The sequence below is a fragment of the Ambystoma mexicanum genome, chromosome 6q, assembly GCF_040938575.1.
Source record: "Ambystoma mexicanum isolate Mex_15411 chromosome 6q, UKY_AmexF1_1, whole genome shotgun sequence".
NCBI classification, from domain to species: domain Eukaryota; kingdom Metazoa; phylum Chordata; class Amphibia; order Caudata; family Ambystomatidae; genus Ambystoma; species Ambystoma mexicanum.
Window position 1 is genome coordinate 1673646902 of NC_090937.1, and position 18898 is coordinate 1673665799.

An 18898-nucleotide genomic window follows, 5' to 3' on the forward strand; every position below is an offset into this window, starting at 1 on the left:
TGTGCTTCATCAGTCGGAAACTGTTGCCCCACGAGGCGGCTTACTCGACCATTGAGAAGGAGTGCTTGGCCATCAAGTGGGCCGTTGACTCGCTCCGGTATTATCTGCTGGGTCGCCGGTTCACCCTGTATACCGACCATGCCCCCCTCCAGTGGCTGGCTCAGCATAAGGACACTAACCAGAGTGTTCTCCGCTGGTTTCTCTCCCTTCAGCCTTTCGACTTCATCACGTTGCACAGACCTGCCAGATTCCAGCTAGTGGCAGATTATCTGTCTAGATGCTCACCCTGGCCCGAACGGCCTGGGATCGGGGTGGGGATGTGTGGAGTCATGCCTCTGGTGGTGCCGCGGCGTGCACTCAGCCCGCACGGGCCCGGAGACGCTGGACACCCTGGAGGCATGCCCGCCCTTCCCGGTGTATCAAGGAAGGGGGAAGCCGCCGCGGACAGCCGCGTTGCTGGCGGCCGCGGCGGCGCTGCGGTAAGAGCCGCTATAGACAGCCGCGGCGAAGCCGTGAGAGAAGCCGCTGCGGACAGCCGCGGCGGGCCCGCGGAACACTCACCCGGGTTCCACTCCGGTCCGGGGAACGGGGAGCCATGCTTGCGGTGGTGCCGGGACGCAGGAGAGCAGCGACCGGATCGCTGCCTCCGTGCTCCTTCTGATAGAGCCGGGACTTCATGTGGCTGGAGAAGGACGCCCATCGTCCGGATGCGTCCTTACACCACGTGGCCACGGCTGGATGGCCAACGTGAACCCTCACCACCTCAAGGGGAACGGGAAGGGCGACAGCCCGGGGCGGCAACCTTTAAGGGAGGCGGGACAACGTCCCAGGAACCAATGAGACGGGGGTTAGCCCAGGCTCCTAGTGATTGGAGGGGGTTTGAACCCTCCTGTTATGATAAAAGGGCGCCAAACCAAACTAATGGGTTGCTCTCATTCCACAGGATACGGAGAAAGGAGAGAGGGGAGAACCAGAGTGGTGGGCCTATCCGGACACCTCAAGATAAGACCAGACCAGGACTAACCTCGTTATATTTTGGAAGGCCAAGACACCGGTGAAGTCAACCGGGAGGACTTGAGAATAATTCCCTTAAACATAACGCTATCCTTCAAACAGTGAATAAAACATTGTTTCAGCATCCACCTGTCTCCGAGCATAATTCCACACATGCCTACATAGAATTTTTGACAAGGTCATTAGATGATATAGATGACATTACTGCTGTTGCAGTTTGTTAAATTCTTCTGGTTCCACGGGTAGTGTCATCCTATATCGATGCTTGTAGATCTTTTAGTGGTAGCACAGGCACTGCATGCGTCACAGGGTGTATGACCCACTGCCGTAATTTGGTTCCACAGAGTGTTCTGTTTTGGTTCTGTTTCTTTGTAGGTGTGAACGAGGGAGTCTCATAGATTGCACCTCCTTTTCATAGCGAACCTTGGAGTGTTGAGTGTCTGTTCTCCTATATTGAGGATGTGCCATAATTTAAGGACTTCTTTTTTGATTCTGTTCGCTAGGGGAGAGGAGCTGAAAATGGCTGTTATTTTTTAGTTGGTATCTTTCCATTTGCCGTGGTGTTCCAGTGTCACATCTTTTGGTAAGTTCTTAGCTCTCTTGCGGGCTTGGTTCACTAAGCGTTTGGGATATCCTTGATTCAGTAGCTTAGTTGTCAGCTGGTTAGATTGTTGGTCATAATCTTTGAGGTTGGAGCAATTCCTACGATATCTCAGGAACGACCGAAAGGTAGGTTGTTCCTAAGGCTGGCAGGGTGGTAACTGTTGAATGCCTGGAGCGAGTTCCTGTCTGTTGGTTTGTTGAAGACTGTGCTTACAATCGTCTCATTTCGTATTTCCAGATTTAGATCTCGGAAGTGCATAGCACTCTTGCTATGTGTATCAGTGAAGTTCAAGAAAGGGTTTTGTTCATTGAGCCAGTTCATAAAGGACTTGAGTTCTGTTTCATTGCCTACAAAAATTAGCAGTACATCATCGATATATCTTGACCATAGTTCTATCTTGGTGTTCCAAGGGTTATCCTCATGGTAGATCTTTTTTTCTTCAAAATCTGTGACGTATTGATTCACAAGATGCAGAGAACGGATCCTTGTCTTACATAATAGCGGCAGTACATGGTCTGGGAGGTTGCATGAAAAAAGAAGCTGTTATCAAAGGGGGAGATTGGTTTGACATCACCTCGCTTGGGCTCAATCCTGGCTGGGAGCAGCCATGAAGATGCTGGTACCTGTTATCCTGTTCATCCTGGTCATCTTCCGCACGTGCAAGTGGATCTATGATGTTGTGCCAAAGCAGTGTCTAATAGCGCAATGATCATGGTTTCAATTGGCGTTTCAAAAGTACCTCGTAATACAATTGAATTTGAAGTACATACTGATCATGCCATTCCCCAAATTCTCCCTATTTACTATGGAGATGAAGTAGATCGCCTATACCACACCAGCATTGTCCCACCACCCGACCCTGAACATTTTAATGAAGTTTGGGTAGATCTAGCTGGGGATGGGGGGAAGTATTTATATGACATGCACACCCGAAAAATATGCACAAGCAGGAGAACGTTTGCGATCAGTATGTAGAGCTTGGATGCCAATAAAAGGAACTCCACCTAATGAGGCCGCAGAAAGAAAAGAAAATTTGGGCAAGTTTGCAGAGTTACTGTACAAGTAACAAAAGGGGGGAATGTTGGGAAGGAAATTGGTATTGGAATGGTATTGTTTATTTATAAAGTGCCTACACACGGGCACATGTTTCAAAGCGCTCAAGGGGGGTGCGAATAAGGGGGAAAACAACAGTCGCTCAGAGCCCTTAAAATTCGGAGACGATAATAGTCTGCACAGGCAGAGTAAGTGCGTAAACTTCATTTAACAGTTTGAGATACAGCAAATAGGCCTGACAGCGATTCTGCCATTTTACCAGTGCAATTAAGGGGTGAAGACAAGGGAGAACAGACAGATGATCTTCAGGCATGGTGCGTACGGCAGTCACAGAGGCGGGGTGGTCCAAGTACACCCGCTCGGTGGAGGATGGGGTAAGTGCAGAGAGAGCCACTGTCATGGGTTAATTCTCAAGTCCAGTGAGTGTGTGTGAGGCAAGTACAAAAGAGGACTGGCATGGGTACCGGGGACCTGTGAGACTCTGAGGTGCACCAGGCGGCCAGACAGCAAACTAAGGAAGAGGTTGGAGAAAGGGGAAAAAGCAGAGAGCAAAGTTAGCAGGGTAGAGGGAGAGCAAAGGAAGAGGAGTAGAGGATGGTCTTGAGGAGTTTCCGGAACTTAATAAGATCAGGCTCAAGACAGAGGGCGGCCGGGAGGCTATTCCAGAGGGAGGAACCTGCTGAGGATACAGAACTCCCTCCAAATCTCTGCTTGGAGAACCGGCTCACTCGTAGAAGGTTGGAGGTAGATTAGCGGAGGGGTCATGAAGGACAGTATTTAGGTAGGTAATGTTGTAAGTACGTAGGTCCCAGTCCTCAGAAAGCCTTGTGAACAATGCAGTGGGTCTTGAACTTGATCCTTGCAGCCACGGGGAGCCAGTGAAAGGATTTCAGTGCCGGAGAGATGCAGTCCCTGGGCTTTAAGCCAAGGGTAAGTCTTGCGGTTCTGTTCTGGATGAGTTGCAGAAGAAGAATGGAAGTAGGGAAGAAGAATGGAGGTTGAGGAAGAGCCTGTTGCAATAGTCCAGCCTAGAGAGAACTAGGGCTCTGTAGACAGTGAGCCACTGGGGGAAGTGAGATTAACCGCTTCCCCCCCAGGCGCTTTAGAGTAAGGCAAATCCCATAACTACACTTGCAATGTACCAGGGGTTAGGGGGGGCGTGCTAAGAAACCCTGCACAACACAATATTACAAATGCATAGATTTAGTGCACACATATAAGTGCCATTTTTGTAGTTTTTGTAGAAACTTACGCCCCTGCATGGCTGCGTGGTAAATACAGGCCCAAGCGCTGATGATAGAGAGACCCACACTGCTAGCTCCTACAAACACGTTCCTCTGTTCTATAACTGTTGCCAATACGTATTATCCCAAGAAGGAATGTGACCTGCAAGGCCGCAAGACAGTATCAGGTGCCTTGCAATGCACGTTTATCACAGCATGGACAAAAGCAGACCTCCAACCCACACCCAGCCCACCATGAGTTATGACACCCACAACTGTCCCAGTCCAAGATCCCTGAATTCCGCATTAGTAGGTGACCTCAGACCACCAATCATATGCCCTGTGTTCATAAAATATCTAAAAGAACACAACTTTATTTCATAATGACAAATGTTGTAGTACGAGGTACAGGGTCTAATAAATGATAGTCCAAAGTGAGGGTGGAAGCCTTTGGTGCAGAGAGTGTGATATGGACTGAGTGAAACATGTGTGGATCAGCATGATCTTAAGCCTCGTCCTGTGCCAGTCCCTGAGTTTCCCAGGTGCAGGCCATAATGATAGAGTAGCATTGTCTTACAGTAGTAACTTATGAGGAACGCGACCTTCAGTCCCTGGATAGATAAGCCAAGCAGACCCCACGTGATGAATGACGGACGGAAACGACTGGGGCCAATTGCAGCCTTGTATCCCCTATGGAGCAGGCCACCCATGTATAGGGTCTCACCAACCAGCCACACAGGTTTATACTATATATGTAACATCATTAGTGACAATGTGTTTCCTCATAACATTCTGCTTGTACTATTTTTTGGCCGAACGTTCTGGAATAGCAGAGTTCGTTGCTGGCATATTTACCTTTTGTGTGATTAAAACTTGTTAACCTTGCAAGAATCTCTTGGCCTTTCTTCCCTAGCGGGTTGTATTTTTTCTGCCAGGAGTTTGTGGGCGTGTCTTCATCACTCCCAACTGGACTTGACAAGGGGCCTTATCACGAGTTTGGCGGTAACCCTTAAATCCGGCGGTCGCGCTATTACCGCCAGATTTAAGGGTCTGCCAAATCAGGGCTTTGGCGGATTTCTCCCCAGCTCTGAGCTGGGGGGAAATCCGCCAGTAATTCGCGCTATTACCGCCGGCGGGAAATCCGCCGGCGGTAAGAACGCGAAAATTCCCCATTGAGCCCAATGGGGAATGGGGCATTCCCGAATGGGCTCAGTGGGGAATGGGGAATTCCATTACCGCCAAACCTGTGATCCGGCGCTAATAGCGCCGGGGGGTTTGGCGGTAGGGCTCATACCGCCGGCGGTAATACCGCCCGCGTTACTGCCGAACTTGTGATGAGGCCCAAGGTCTTTAGTTCATCGTCTCTTCTTATACATTGTTGCCTGTCCCGCCCTGGTGGATTTTCAAAGTCCTTTGTTTCTTTTGACACCTTGATCTTCATGCTTCCTCTGGGCCACTTCGTACCAGTACTAGCACAGTCAACAATCATGTCTTCTGTGCTCTTCTTCACCCAGTACTTTCTGTTTTGGCTGTATCCCATGTACTACAATAATGCATGGGACTACTTTCAAAGAAGTGGCTTGGAATGGAGGAGGGGGTTAGCAAAGGTTGGTTTGTGATGTTCAATTGTCTGTAACCTAGGTGATCGTCCCTCCCCATGAGGTCCTCCTGCATTAAACCACCCCTAGGTGGGCTATTGGGTAGCAGCCACACCTCCCTAGCTTCAGGGGAAATGGCATCCCCCTGGGGAGAAGTGACTATATCTGATGAATCATCACAGTCCATATTTCCCTTTCCTCCATACTGCCTCCCTCTTTCCCTGCTTAAAAGGTTACCAAGTATGATTAGATAAAGGGACTGATGGTTGGCAGAGTGGAGCCATGTGGGGCATTGCCTGTGCACGAATGCCTAGGCGAGGGAAGTGCATAGAAATATAGAAATCATTAATTGCTGCCAGGGTGCTATCTCAACTCCTGCCCCCGTTCCACGGGACGCCCCATGATTATGGGGAAAAGGGGAATATGCACTAGAAGTAATCTCTACTGTTGAACGGTGAGTAACTGTTTCTTACATAAAAGACAGAGTAATCTCTTACAGTTGTACTCTTTCTCTTAATTACAGCGGAAATTATCCACACCAGCCCTATACGTCTGGCGCATCGTGCACTGCATGTCCCGCTGGGGATAAGTGTGAGAACAAACTGTGCAGTAAGTATAGATAATATGCTGCCCACCATTTCATCGTCATTTATATGTATTAACATCAATACACGTGTCCTCATAACAATGCAAAAATAAAGATAACACACCCCATCAGGGAATGAGACCAAGAGATGAGTTGCAAGGATGACAAAGTTCATATAATAGTAAAAATGCCAGCAAAGAACAGTTGACTGGCTGGGAACATATACCAAACCCAGTTTCATATGGGATGCCTGGGCTCCATTGGTTGTTGCTTCTGTTGCTTCTCAGTCGATCATGGTGCACGTGGTCAGCTGGGTTCATCTTTGCGCACCCCAGCGGCCTGATCTACAGTCTGCCTTTCCTGGTGCCTCATGATACGGACAGACGTCTGTTGCTTTTGGGGCAATAAACTGCAGCACAAGATTAAGTCTATGGTGGGTGTTCTGGAATGGTCAGTGCGAGGGGGACGGATGTGTATCAGCATGAAAGGGATTGGGGGGTCGGGGCTAGTGGGCACAAGCTTAGAGGTGTGGAGGTTGCGGGGACATGGGCAGTTTAGTGGATATGGATGGGCACTTCGGCTGAGGCCTGTTTCGGTCTCACGCTCTGCAGAGAGCACATTCGGTGGAAGTGATACTAAACAATTACACCAATAAATGGCTGGACTTGCATGAGAACAAGGCTCACGCGGAGCTGGCAGGGTCTCTGTTCGAAGAGCTGGGGATGGGAGAGCTGAGTTTTACAGAGGAATGATTTGTGGGCCTAGTAACAAAGATGGCGTTTAGTTCAATAGAAAATGGTGTCTCCAGGCAGGGACACATGGTATGTTATTCATGTGATTGCTTATGTTTTATCATGCAGATAAGGGCCGTGGGGGTGTGGGTGTCTCTCCCCTTTAGCTACCACTTGGTTTAGTTACCGAGCGGGGGTGGGTTAGGATCTTCTCCTTTCCAACATATTAGATAGCTCTGCTTGTGTAGTGGAACCTGGAACACTTAACAAATGTAGGGATAGAACTCTCGTATTTAGTAGTATATTAACATAATAAATATTGCTTTTTCAAATGTTGCCTTTCTGCCATATTGCCAAGTCTCTCCTACAGCCTTCAAGACATATCAGCACGGATGTGCTCTCATTATTAAATGTAAGTGCACATTGTCTTACCAATAGTTGTTTCAAGACGATTCACCCGATACACACAAATCCTCGTGGCAAGACAAGCAGGTTTTGTAAACATGTTATGTTACTTGGCATTTATATAGCGCCTTATATATCATTGGTATGACCTCAAAGTGCTGGTAGGTTGAACGCCCTCGGGAACCGTAGTTCAAGTCAGTAGATAGAGAGAGAGTTGTACGGTGCGTGTGTACACCGGATATGTGTGCAGCTGGTGAAGTTGTTGGATGATAGCTGCTTCCTAGCGATAGGTGTGGTGCTGAGGAAATCAGTTGGATGTGTGCTGTCTGGTGGGTGGACACCCAAACTGGGATCTGGCTGCGTTAGGCCTGAGGAACACCTATGTGAGCTGCTAGGCCGGAATGTGCTCAGCTAGCTGCGTTTTATTAGGGTGATGAGGTGTTCATGGGGTCGTGTTCGTATGTAAACAGCTAGGCCGAATTATCAGGAATATAGCTGTGTTCTAGTTGAATGATGGTGTATAGTAGAGACTAAGCGTAGTGGTGTGATATGGTGGTTACCAGTAAAAGCTCCTGAGACCAGGCACGTGAGCTGGCCCGTGGGGACGTACATAGTGACATACATATATGCAGCGACAGGGTGGATACAGGTATATATGGGATATTTATATATATATATATATATATATATATATATATATATATATATATATATATATATATATATATATATATGGGGATACAGATAGATAGCATATATAGGGGATACAGACATATGGCAACAACATGGGGAACAAGTGTAATGTGATACAACGTGTGGGCAGTTACAGCAGGTTCCACTCGTTCCATTCCGCCCCATTCATTCAGTCCACTCCGTCCATTTTCTGCTTCGTCTACTCAATCAGGCTAATGTTCACAATTCTAGGTAAGAGAGGCATAGCTAACATTCACAAACCTATCTGGGTCTGGCATAGCCTAATGTCTACATTTCTGAGCAGGAGAGGCACAGCCAACATTCACAATTCTGTGTGGGTCTGGCGTAGGCTAATGTCCACAATTGTGAGCAGGCGAAGCATCGCTAATATTCATTTTCTGTGTGGGTCTGGCATACGCTAATGTCTGCAATTCTAAGTAGTTGAAGCATTGCTAACAATCACAATTCCGTGTGGGTCTGACGTAGGCTAATGTTAATGCTAAAGGACACCTGCACCGCGCACCATCACCACCAGAGTGGTCTCCTGGCGGCTCCGAAAGGGAGGGTGGGTGAGCCAGTGGGAACGAGCTGGAAAGTGCAAGAGAGCAGCGACGTGCTGCTGGCAGCCTCAGCTTGGTTAACACCGTTGGCGTGAATGGTCTTACATTTCTATCTAGATTCGGTACTGGCTAGCACTCATAATTTCATCTAAGAGTGGTACATGCCAAAGTTCACAATTTCATGTATGTGTGGCACATGCTATCATCCACATTTCTATCCAGATGTGACGCACGCCAAAGTTCACAATTTCCCCCAAGTTTGTCGCAGGCTAAGGTTCACGTTTCCATCTAAATGTGGCACATCCTATCATTCACATTTCTATCTAGATGCGACACAGGCCAAAGTTTGTGATTTCACCTAAATGTGGCACAATCTGGCATTCCCAATTCCATCGAGATTGGACGCAGAACAGTGCTCACGTTTCCATCCAAGTGTGGCGCATGCCAGCATTTACAATTTAATCTAAGTGTGGCACATGCTATCATTTACATTTCTATCTAGATGTGACGGAGGCTAAAGTTCACAATTTCATCATGGTGTGGGGCGGGCTAGCATTCCCAATTCTATCTAGATGTGACGCAGGCTAAAGTTCAAAATTCCATCTAAATGAGGCACAGGCAAAGGTTCACAGTCTCATCTAAGTTTGGCACATGCTATCATTCACATTTCTGTACAGCTGTGATGCAGGCTAAATTCACAATTCCATCCAAGTGTGGCACAGGCTAGGTTCACAATTTCATCTAAGTGAGGCACATGCTAACATTTACAATTTCATCTAAGTGAGGCACATGCTATTATTCACATTTCTATCCGGCTGTGATGCAGGCTAAAATTCACAATTCCATCCAAGTGTGGCGCAGGCTAGGCTCACAATTTCATCTAAGTGTGGCACATGCTAACATTTACAATTTCATCTAAGTGTGGCACATGCTATTATTCACATTTCTATCTAGATGTGACGCAGGCTACTGTTCACGGTTCCATCTAAGTGCGGCGCATGCTAAGGTTCACAATTTCTTCTAAGTGTGACGCAGGCTAAAATTCACAATTCCATCTAAGTGTGGCGCCGGTAAAGGTTCACCGTCTCATCTAAGTGTGGCACATGCTATCATTCATATTTCTATCATATCACATTACATATGTAGAGTCTAGAGCTAGCTAGGTGCAAGTAAATAAGGTTTCTGTGAGCCAGGTTTCAAAGCTACATTCTGACAGCAAGCATGCACGTGTTACAAAAAGGAGTCTAACTATATCAAGCTGGCTCACTGACAGTAAGGCCTAGATCTGTTGAATTGGTATATATTCCCCATCATTTGATTTTTTTTCTTGGAATTGCATTTTATTCAACATTCTATGATGTTTGTCATCCCTACACAATGGAGAACCACCGCCTTTGAGACCAGGGAGGTGATCCTGTTCCACTGAACATGCCCAAGGGGACAGGGTGAGCGGTATCCCTCTGGAGGTAACTCCGCCTTAGGGAACAGAAAACGACCAAGAGCTGGACTTAAAACAATACTCCTCTCCCCAGACACTAACACCTTTATGGCGAATATTGAAACTAAGATGTATGGTAAACCTAGGACCCTTCTAATGGCTAGCATAGCTTCTGACCCACATTTTACTCAATCCTTATGGGAAACTACAGCAAAGCGGAAACAGCACAACTTCCTGGAGGCACATAAGTGAATGGACCGATCAAATCGGAGGATCTGCGTCTGCATCCACACAGGGGTTGTGGCCGGCAGGAGAGAGCAAAAGCCATAGGAGGTTTTCCAGGCAGAGGTGTGCACTGGAGCGACTGCAGCAGGGCCTTGCAGACGGGTGGCTGGAGACAGCCCGCATTGCAAAACAAACAAGAGAAGAGAGTATTGGATGGCCTGTGGAAAGGCCCTACATTGAAACTGGCCACCGGTCTCGGCAGCAAGAGACCGGGAAGGAAGAGGAGTCACTGATCAATGAGGATTTGAGCAGATGAGTTGGTTAAACGGCTCAGTGTCGAGAGGAGTTCCACACACATCACACAAGCCTCCCAAGAAGCCCAAGAGTGGGGAGAAAGAGTGAGAAAAGCCTGGATAGGGGAGAACACAGAGAAGCCCCAGAGTGGGGAAAGGGAGTGAGAAATGTCCCGGATCAGGGACAGATCTGAGACACACCAGAGCGGGGAGAGCTTGAGACAAGCACCATACTGGGGAGAACACCAAGCTGCCCCAGAGTGGGGAAAGAGCCAGAAACCCCAGAGTGGAACAAGTATAGAAGAACCTCAGGTTGGAGAGAGAGGCTGAGATACACCCCAGTGCGTTGAGAGGACCAAGAAAGCCCAGAGTGGAGCCCCAGAGAGGGGATATAAGAAAGAAACCCCAGGGAGGGGAATGAAAATGAAAGGAACCCAGGAGTGAGGAGAAACGGACTGATTTGAGAGAGATGGGAAGAACTCGCTGGAACACCGGGACAACTCTCCTGCAGGACACGACTGTACACTTGGGACTGTTCACATAGGCAAGGGCCTATGGTAAAGAGACACAAGGGTAGGGGCAGAAGCCAGCAGCAACTCCTTTATCTCCTTTTAGTTTGTCTATGTTGTTTTATGTTTTCTTTTTTGAGTATTAGGGGAAGAAATGTTGTTAGAATTGGATTACAGGACTGCATGTCTGTTTCGCCATCATGATATCACAGCAAGCATCTCATTTGACTTTCCTTTGTATAGAGTAGGGATTAGAAACACAGACCTAGAAGAGAGAGTAAAACGTATAAGAATCATGCCTCCTTTGTCTGTGTCAGTGTGGGATGAGCAGGGTGGACATACATGTTAATAACAAAATGAGACCCTATAGGTAGACTCCCTGACATAGGTACTCAATCTATTGGCTTGGACCTCTTTAGCCTGGAAGTAGTGGAGAGACCGCCGCCCAGGGAAAAGATATTAATATCTGTAGACTTGGCTATTCCTCCACCTTTAGGGACCCATATCAGTTTGACAGCTAAGCTCTGAGTTGTGCTGGAAACACTCCCTAGATGTAGCGGCTGGTGTCATCGACCCAGACTATAGGTGGAGAAGTGAAGACAGTGTTATACAATGCGGGGCCCCAAAGCTTCAAAATAAAACCTGCCTATCCCATAGCTCAGGGACCCTAGAGCGAGCTGTGACCCCTCGCCTACAAGAAGTGGAGACCTCTCCAAGAGGTAACCTACGTTTTGGGCAGGTTGGTAAGACCCTAAACCCTCTATTCCGAATAGATTGGGATTATACCATAAGTTTGGTCTTTCACCAGAGAAATTATCAAAATGTAGCTGAAGCCTTTGAAGAGCAATATCTGAAGACAATGGGGCTCAGCAAAAGGGATCCTTCGAATGGATTGAATCCTCTGATGTATTCCTCATCTTTGACATTCAAGTCTGCTTGCAGCTTGCTTCTGATTTTTTTTTTCATAGGGTAAAGCTAGCCCATTCCCATTTACCCACAGGACATCAAGGAATAGAGAAAACCCAGGGTCAGGTTCTTGTTAAATATCATTGGCCCGGTATCTACACCGATGTGAAAGCCTATGCTGCCTCATGCCAAATTTGTCCGAAGACCTCACCTGCTCGCTACCGTGAGCCCCTTGCAGCACTTCTCTGTAAATGATCTCCCTTTTTCTCAAAGGGCAATGACATTGTACGACCTCTAGAACCTTCCAAATTGGTGAATACATCTATTCTATTGATCCTTGCTATGCTTCCCAGTACCCAGAGGCCTTTCCAATGAAAAACAACACTTCCCAGCATATTCTGAAACATCTAGTTCCCTTTCTATCAATGGTGGGTTTCCCTTGGGAAATTCTTACCAAACAGGGCATCACCTTCATGCCCCGCCTTTTGCAGGAAGTGAAACAACTGCACAACATAAAATCCCTATCAACCTCCAGGTACCATCCAAAAGCAGACAGCCTAGTGGAGCATTTTAATCAGACTTTAAAACAATTTCCTTAGGAAATTGGTGGATATTGATGGAAAGAACTGAGACGTGATTAATCTGTGGGCCCTTCAACAATCAGATACACAGTGGCTAGAGTGGGGAAGATGTTGAAAGAACTTCAGTGTGCGGCGAGGCTATAACAACCCAGAGTGGGGAGTGAGAAAGAGTTGAACTCCAGAATGAGGAATAAGAAGAAAGAAAGCCTTAGAGTGGGGGAAGAAAGAACACATCCCAGGATGGGGAGTGAGAAAGAGAAACCCCTCTGTGGGGTGAGGAGAGCAAAGAGAGACATTTACAAAATGTCCAGGGTGGAGAGTGAGACGGCAGAAAACCCTGTAGTGGGGAGAGACAGGAGACATCTAGGAGTGGAAAGAACAGAGAGAGAGAAACCCAGAGCGGGGACTAAGGAGGAAGGCTCCAGAGTGGAGACAGACTACAAGAAACCCTGAGGGGGACAAGATGAAGAGGCCTGGGCTGGCAGACCTGCATAACATTCCAGCCACTGAGAACTGTATCACTTGGAAGGAAATGGTGGGGATCAGAAGCCATCAGTCATTCCTTTCCTTGGGTAGTTCCCTAAAGCCTTTGATTTGTTGTTTTATTGTTTTCTGTTAGGGGACAGGGAAAGTGTTTAGGCTAGAGTGGAATTCAGAACAGAGTACTTTATTCAATTTGAGACATCTTGACCTCCTGAGGAGCACACATTTTGATTTGCTGCTGTTATAGGATAGGGTTTGAGCTATAGAGTTAAGTTTCACTTTGAGAGAAAAATACAACTCTTAAAACATGGCCTGTTGTCCGAGTCCTGATTCTGACCTATCACATTTCATGCAACTAAAAAATGTATTCTGGGCCTTGTTATTTACTGTGGGCCAATACACCTTTGTTAAACATGGGCTGCTGACATCACAATATTTTCTCACATGTGTTTCTTTTAAATGTTTAGCACAGAATGCAATTCATATATTTATTTTTAAATGTGGCATTTTCATTTGCATTCTTTTCAATAGATTTCCCTACATCCCAATGCATCACTGAATGCTCTCACCACATCTCTGGTGGCCCTTGCTTGCTGTGCTATTACATTGCAACCGTCTGCAAGCTCCTTTGACAATCCAGCTCCCAGTGTGCGTGCATAGATCCCAGTGTGCGTGCATAGAGGTTAGTTGTGTGCACTGCGGGTACTCCAGCTCCCATTGTGCGTGCGTAGAGGTTAGTTGGGTGCACCGCGGGTACTCCAGCTCCAAGTGTGCGTGCGTAGAGGTTAGTTGGGTGCACCGCGGGTACTCCAGCTCCCAGTGTGCGTGCGTAGAGGTTAGTTGGGTGCACCGCGGGTACTCCAGCTCCCAGTGTGCGTGCGTAGAGGTTAGTTGGGTGCACCGCGGGTACTCCAGCTCCCAGTGTGCGTGCGTAGAGGTTAGTTGGGTGCACCGCGGGTACTCCAGCTCCCAGTGTGCCTGCGTAGAGGTTAGTTGGGTGCACCGCGGGTACTCCAGCTCCCAGTGTGCGTGCGTAGCGGTTAGTTGGGTGCACCGCGGGTACTCCAGCTCCCAGTGTGCGTGCGTAGAGGTTAGTTGGGTGCACAGCGTGTACTCCAGCCCCCAGTGTGCGTGCATAGAGGTTAGTTGGGTGCACAGCGGGTACTCCAGCTCCCAGTGTGCGTGCGTAGAGGTTAGTTGGGTGCACAGCGGGTACTCCAGCTCCCAGTGTGCGTGCGTAGAGGTTAGTTGGGTGCACAGCGGGTACTCCAGCTCCCAGTGTGCGTGCGTAGAGGTTAGTTGGGTGCACAGCGGGTACTCCAGCTCCCAGTGTGCGTGCGTAGAGGTTAGTTGGGTGCACCGCGGGTACTCCAGCTCCCAGTGTGCGTGCGTAGAGGTTAGTTGGGTGCACCGCGGGTACTCCAGCTCCCAGTGTGCGTGCGTAGAGGTTAGTTGGGCGCACAGCGGGTACTCCAGCTCCCAGTGTGCGTGCGTAGAGGTTAGTTGGGCGCACAGCGGGTACTCCAGCTCCCAGTGTGCGTGCGTAGAGGTTAGTTGGGCGCACAGCGGGTACTCCAGCTCCCAGTGTGCGTGCGTAGAGGTTAGTTGGGCGCCCAGCGGGTACTCCAGCTCCCAGTGTGCGTGCGTAGAGGTTAGTTGGGTGCCCAGCGGGTACTCCAGCTCCCAGTGTGCGTGCGTAGAGGTTAGTTGGGTGCCCAGCGGGTACTCCAGCTCCCAGTGTGCGTTTGTAGAGGTTAGTTGGGTACCCAGCGGGTACTCCAGCTCCCAGAGTGCGTGCGTAGAGGTTAGTTGGGTCCACCGCGGGTACTCCAGCTCCCAGTGTGCGTGCGTAGTGGTTAGTTGGGTCCACCGCGGGTACTCCAGCTCCCAGTGTGCGTGCGTAGCGGTTAGTTGGGTGCACCACGGGTACTCCAGCTCCCAGTGTGCGTGCGCAGAGGTTAGTTGGGTGACCAAAGGGTACTCCAGCTCCCAGTGTGCGTGCGCAGAGGTTAGTTGGGTGCCCAAAGGGTACTCCAGCTCCCAGTGTGCGTGCGCAGAGGTTAGTTGGGTGCCCAGCGGGTACTCCAGCTCCCAGTGTGCTTGCGTAGAGGTTAGTTGGGTGCCCAGCGGGTACTCCAGCTCCCAGTGTGCGTGCGTAGAGGTTAGTTGGGTGCCCAGCGGGTCCTCCAGCTCCCAGTGTGCGTGCGTAGAGGTTAGTTGGGAGCCCAGCGGGTCCTCCAGCTCCCAGTGTGCGTGCGTAGAGGTTAGTTGGGTACCCAGCGGGTCCTCCAGCTCCCAGTGTGCGTGCGTAGAGGTTAGTTGGGTGCCCAGCGGGTCCTCCAGCTCCCAGTGTGCGTGCGTAGAGGTTAGTTGGGTGCTCAGCGGGTCCTCCAGCTCCCAGTGTGCGTGCGTAGAGGTTAGTTGGGTGCACCGCAGGTCCTCCAGCTCCCAGCGTCCGTGCGTAGAGGTTAGTTGGGTGCACCGCGGGTACTCCAGCTCCTAGCGTCCGTGCGTAGAGGTTAGTTGGGTGCCCAGCGGGTACTCCAGCTCCCAGCGTGCGTGCGTAGAGGTTAGTTGGGTGCCCAGCGGGTACTCCAGCTCCCAGCGTGCGTGCGTAGAGGTTAGTTGGGTGCACCGCGGGTACTCCAGCTCCCAGCGTGCGTGCGTAGATGTTAGTTGGGTGCACCGCGGGTACTCCAGCTCCCAGCGTGCGTGCATAGAGGTTAGTTGGGTGCACAGCTGGTACTGATGCATTTTTCTCCCCAGCTGGTGTATGGTATATTGCGGGAGCTGTTGTTTATTGCAGGGGTTGGTGTGTCTGGTTGTCCAGGCTGTGTGTCTGTGTCGGGGTCATGGTCCTCAGATTGTACCTGTAGTGCATGTTGGGCAGCGGGTGTAACCATGGTTTGCTCACCCTGGTGCTGGGCTTCTCTAAGTTTTGTTGAGCTGCTCCTCATCTTCCTCTTCTTCCTCAAGTGGTGGCATTTCAGTGTCTGATGAACCCATATTCACCTCTGTTGGTGTCTTCCCTCATCACATGCTGGTATTACCCTGGGATACCACCCAGAGCAAATAGCGCTACTGCAACTCGCCGGATCATTGCAGGTGGTGGTAAATCCCCATTGCCATTGGTGATCAAGTGCACCCCACAGCAGCAAGTCCCAGTTAACATTGGCAAATGCCGATTTCAGGTCGACAAATAAGTAAAGGGACACACGTTTCTGCATGATATATTTGTGTGCGACCAAGATAGCCTAAAGGCCTGCTCAATTGTCCCCTGTCCTTTGCGGGAGCCAGGTTGCACATGACTTACAACACAGCTTTCGGCAGCCCACAAATTTACTCAATTTTCAAGAACCTTTGAAAATGTATTTTTTAGGATATCCAAGAGGTATATGGGTTGATAATTAACCGGGTCACTCTGATAGCTCTTTTTATAAATAGGGAAGATTTCTGCTGTTCGCCAAGATTTTGATGGAATGTTATTAAGAATGATAGTTAAACATAGCACTTAGTATCGGAACACATGTTAAGGGTTCGTGTTTAAACAAGTCAGTCGAGAGTGCGTCGGGAACTGGCATCTTCCCTGATTTTTGTGTGTGCATTTAGAGCAAGTGCAACCCCATGGGTCAAAAACACTAAGATACTTCGAATAGTCTGCACAGAGTTATGGTCCATATATTCAAGATATATATGCATGCAGACATTATCATCCCCATAAGTTAAATGCTTCCAAAATGCTGACTAGTCACAATTAGTTGCCGCCTGTTTAAGATCAACCCAGGCTCATGTCATACCACGCTCTTGTATTTGTGTAGTTCAAGGCAGGTGGCTGCAGAGTGCTTTGGGAGCTTAACGTTCCCTAGCATGGCAATGGAAATGTTGGCAGAAAGTGATTCAAATAGAAAAAAGTCAGGTCAGGGAAGGGATTGAGAAGACCAGGGTGAAAATAGAGAACCAGAAAAGTGAGAGGAGCAGGAGGGACCAATTGAATGGTGGCGTATTTAAAAGAAGAATAATTTATGTCAGAAGGAGGCAGAGGGGCAGTGTTTATTGATAACAGGGCGGGGAGGGTGGAAGAAGGTAGCAGAGCCACTGTGGAGAGCTGCAAGTGTAACAGAGTCATGAGGGTAGAAGTGAAAGTTGAGGATGATAAGAATGAAAGTGTTCAGTGATGTAGAAAGACTTGTTGCAGAAGGATTGTGCATTCCAAAGCCCAAATGAAAGAGTGATAGGACGTGTGGAAGAGGAGCAGGTATTATGCAGTGAGCAAGTGGGATAAACAAGGTTGGAGATTCTGGGAGCAAAATTTGTCTCATTTGAGGGGTGTGGATGTAGGGGGAAGAAGAAAGGGTGTGGAGGCTAGAGAGTGATGCAGAAGCTACACCAAGTTGAGCCTGAAGGAAGGAGAAGAGTGAGTAGAAGGAGAAATGGAGGGAGGTCAAGATGCATGAAGAAAGGGAGAAGACCTAGTCAAGTGCAGACAATGAAGAAAGGTCACAGTAAGGGCAAAGGCAAAGGGTGGATGGTTGGCTGAGAAGAAACATGTATAAGTTTTGAATTGGGCTAGAATGTGGCTCTAGGTTACCAAAGGAAAGTTAAGAGCCCAGAACAACAATGTTCCTTCGTCCTGTGAGGTAATAGAAGCTCTGTGGTGAATGGATAGTCAATGGGTAGAAGGATCCCTATGTGTGAAAGCAGAAGTCAGCTAAAAGGTGAGCTTGGTGAAGCCCTGGTTTGAGGAGGGGTTCTGACCCTAGGCCCTTTCCGGACCCAGCAGGGAGCTGCCACTTACTGCTTTTGGCCCTTCGCTGCAGACACCCGGGCTGGACGCCCAAGGGTGTATGAATAAGGAGGCAGTCCCTCTGGGAGTCATACAAAGTGACCCAGATGGCTGCCACACTTGCAGGCATAGTCCTGGGTGTTGCAGACCCAGGCAGCTTCGTTTTGAGGCAGGATCATCAGGTGGGGCTCAGGGTCATCTGGCAAAGCAGGATGTGGCCAAGAAAAAAAAGATTCATAAAAGAAAAACTCCAGACAGCCACATGTCCCTCTGGAAGCCATTAACAGTTCTCCAGACAAGGGAAATCTGGTTCAGAACCACTGACAAGACCTGGTGCTCATTTCAACAAGAAGGTTCTTCTTCTACCTTCCGTGCCGAGTGCCTGATCTCAAAATGGCCATCCTCCGTTTCAGCATGGAAACGAGGCTGCCTTTGTTGCTGCTAAGCAACTGCTCCTAATCATATTCACGAGGTCCCTGCCGGAAGGCGGAAGCCGACCCCCATCTGAGAAGGCCCTCAAGGACAAGGCCTGTTCTGCGCCCTCCCCCTTCACTCCATACGATCCCTTTGAGCGGACAGGAGCCCCTCCTCAGCTCCCTTCAACAGAAGCCACCACATCACCTTGTGCCACCTTGTGTACCAGCACTCCCTGACGACCTTAACTACCAGAATCAGAGGCCCGACCGCAGCCGCAGTACATGAAGAGGCTGCCCGGCTGAATCAGGTGAGCTACAGCACTGCCGATGCGTGTAGCATATGATCAGCTGTTTTCTTCTACCTTCCGTGCCGAGTGCCTGATCTCAAAATGGCCATCCTCCGTTTCGGCATGGAAACGAGGCTGCCTTTGTTGCTGCTAAGCAACTGCTCCTAATCATATTCACGAGGCCCCCGCCGGAAGTCGGAAGCCGGCCCCCCTCTGAGAAGGCCCTCGAGGACAAGGCCTGTTCTGCAGCTGTTACGCGCTGAGACGTGCCCTGCTGCCCACACCCTTTTGTCTCTGTGATTAAGAGGTATGTGTACTGCCCAAAGTTCACATCCTACAAGTCTTCCCACAGCCTATCGCCCACACCTGAATACCGATGCTGTAAACACCCATAAGGCTACAGGTCTTCCATGACGCCCTGACTGCTACACTGGACTACCCATTGACTTCTATACTGTCCCTAGAAGCCTTATTGTGCACACGGAAAGCCCTGTTACTGCAGCTGTCTCA

General features: G+C 49.1%; 1 protein-coding gene across 5 annotated transcripts in view; it reads left to right on the forward strand.

Moving 5' to 3' along the window:
- Nucleotides 1-18898, forward strand: part of LOC138517032 (glioma pathogenesis-related protein 1-like) — a 792259-nt gene that overhangs the window by 437249 nt on the left and 336112 nt on the right. For all 5 annotated transcript variants that reach the window (XM_069632545.1, XM_069632543.1, XM_069632546.1 and 2 more), the window contains one exon: nt 6016-6101. In XM_069632545.1, coding sequence (XP_069488646.1) covers nt 6016-6101 — 86 coding nt within the window. The remainder of the gene's footprint in view (nt 1-6015; nt 6102-18898) is intronic.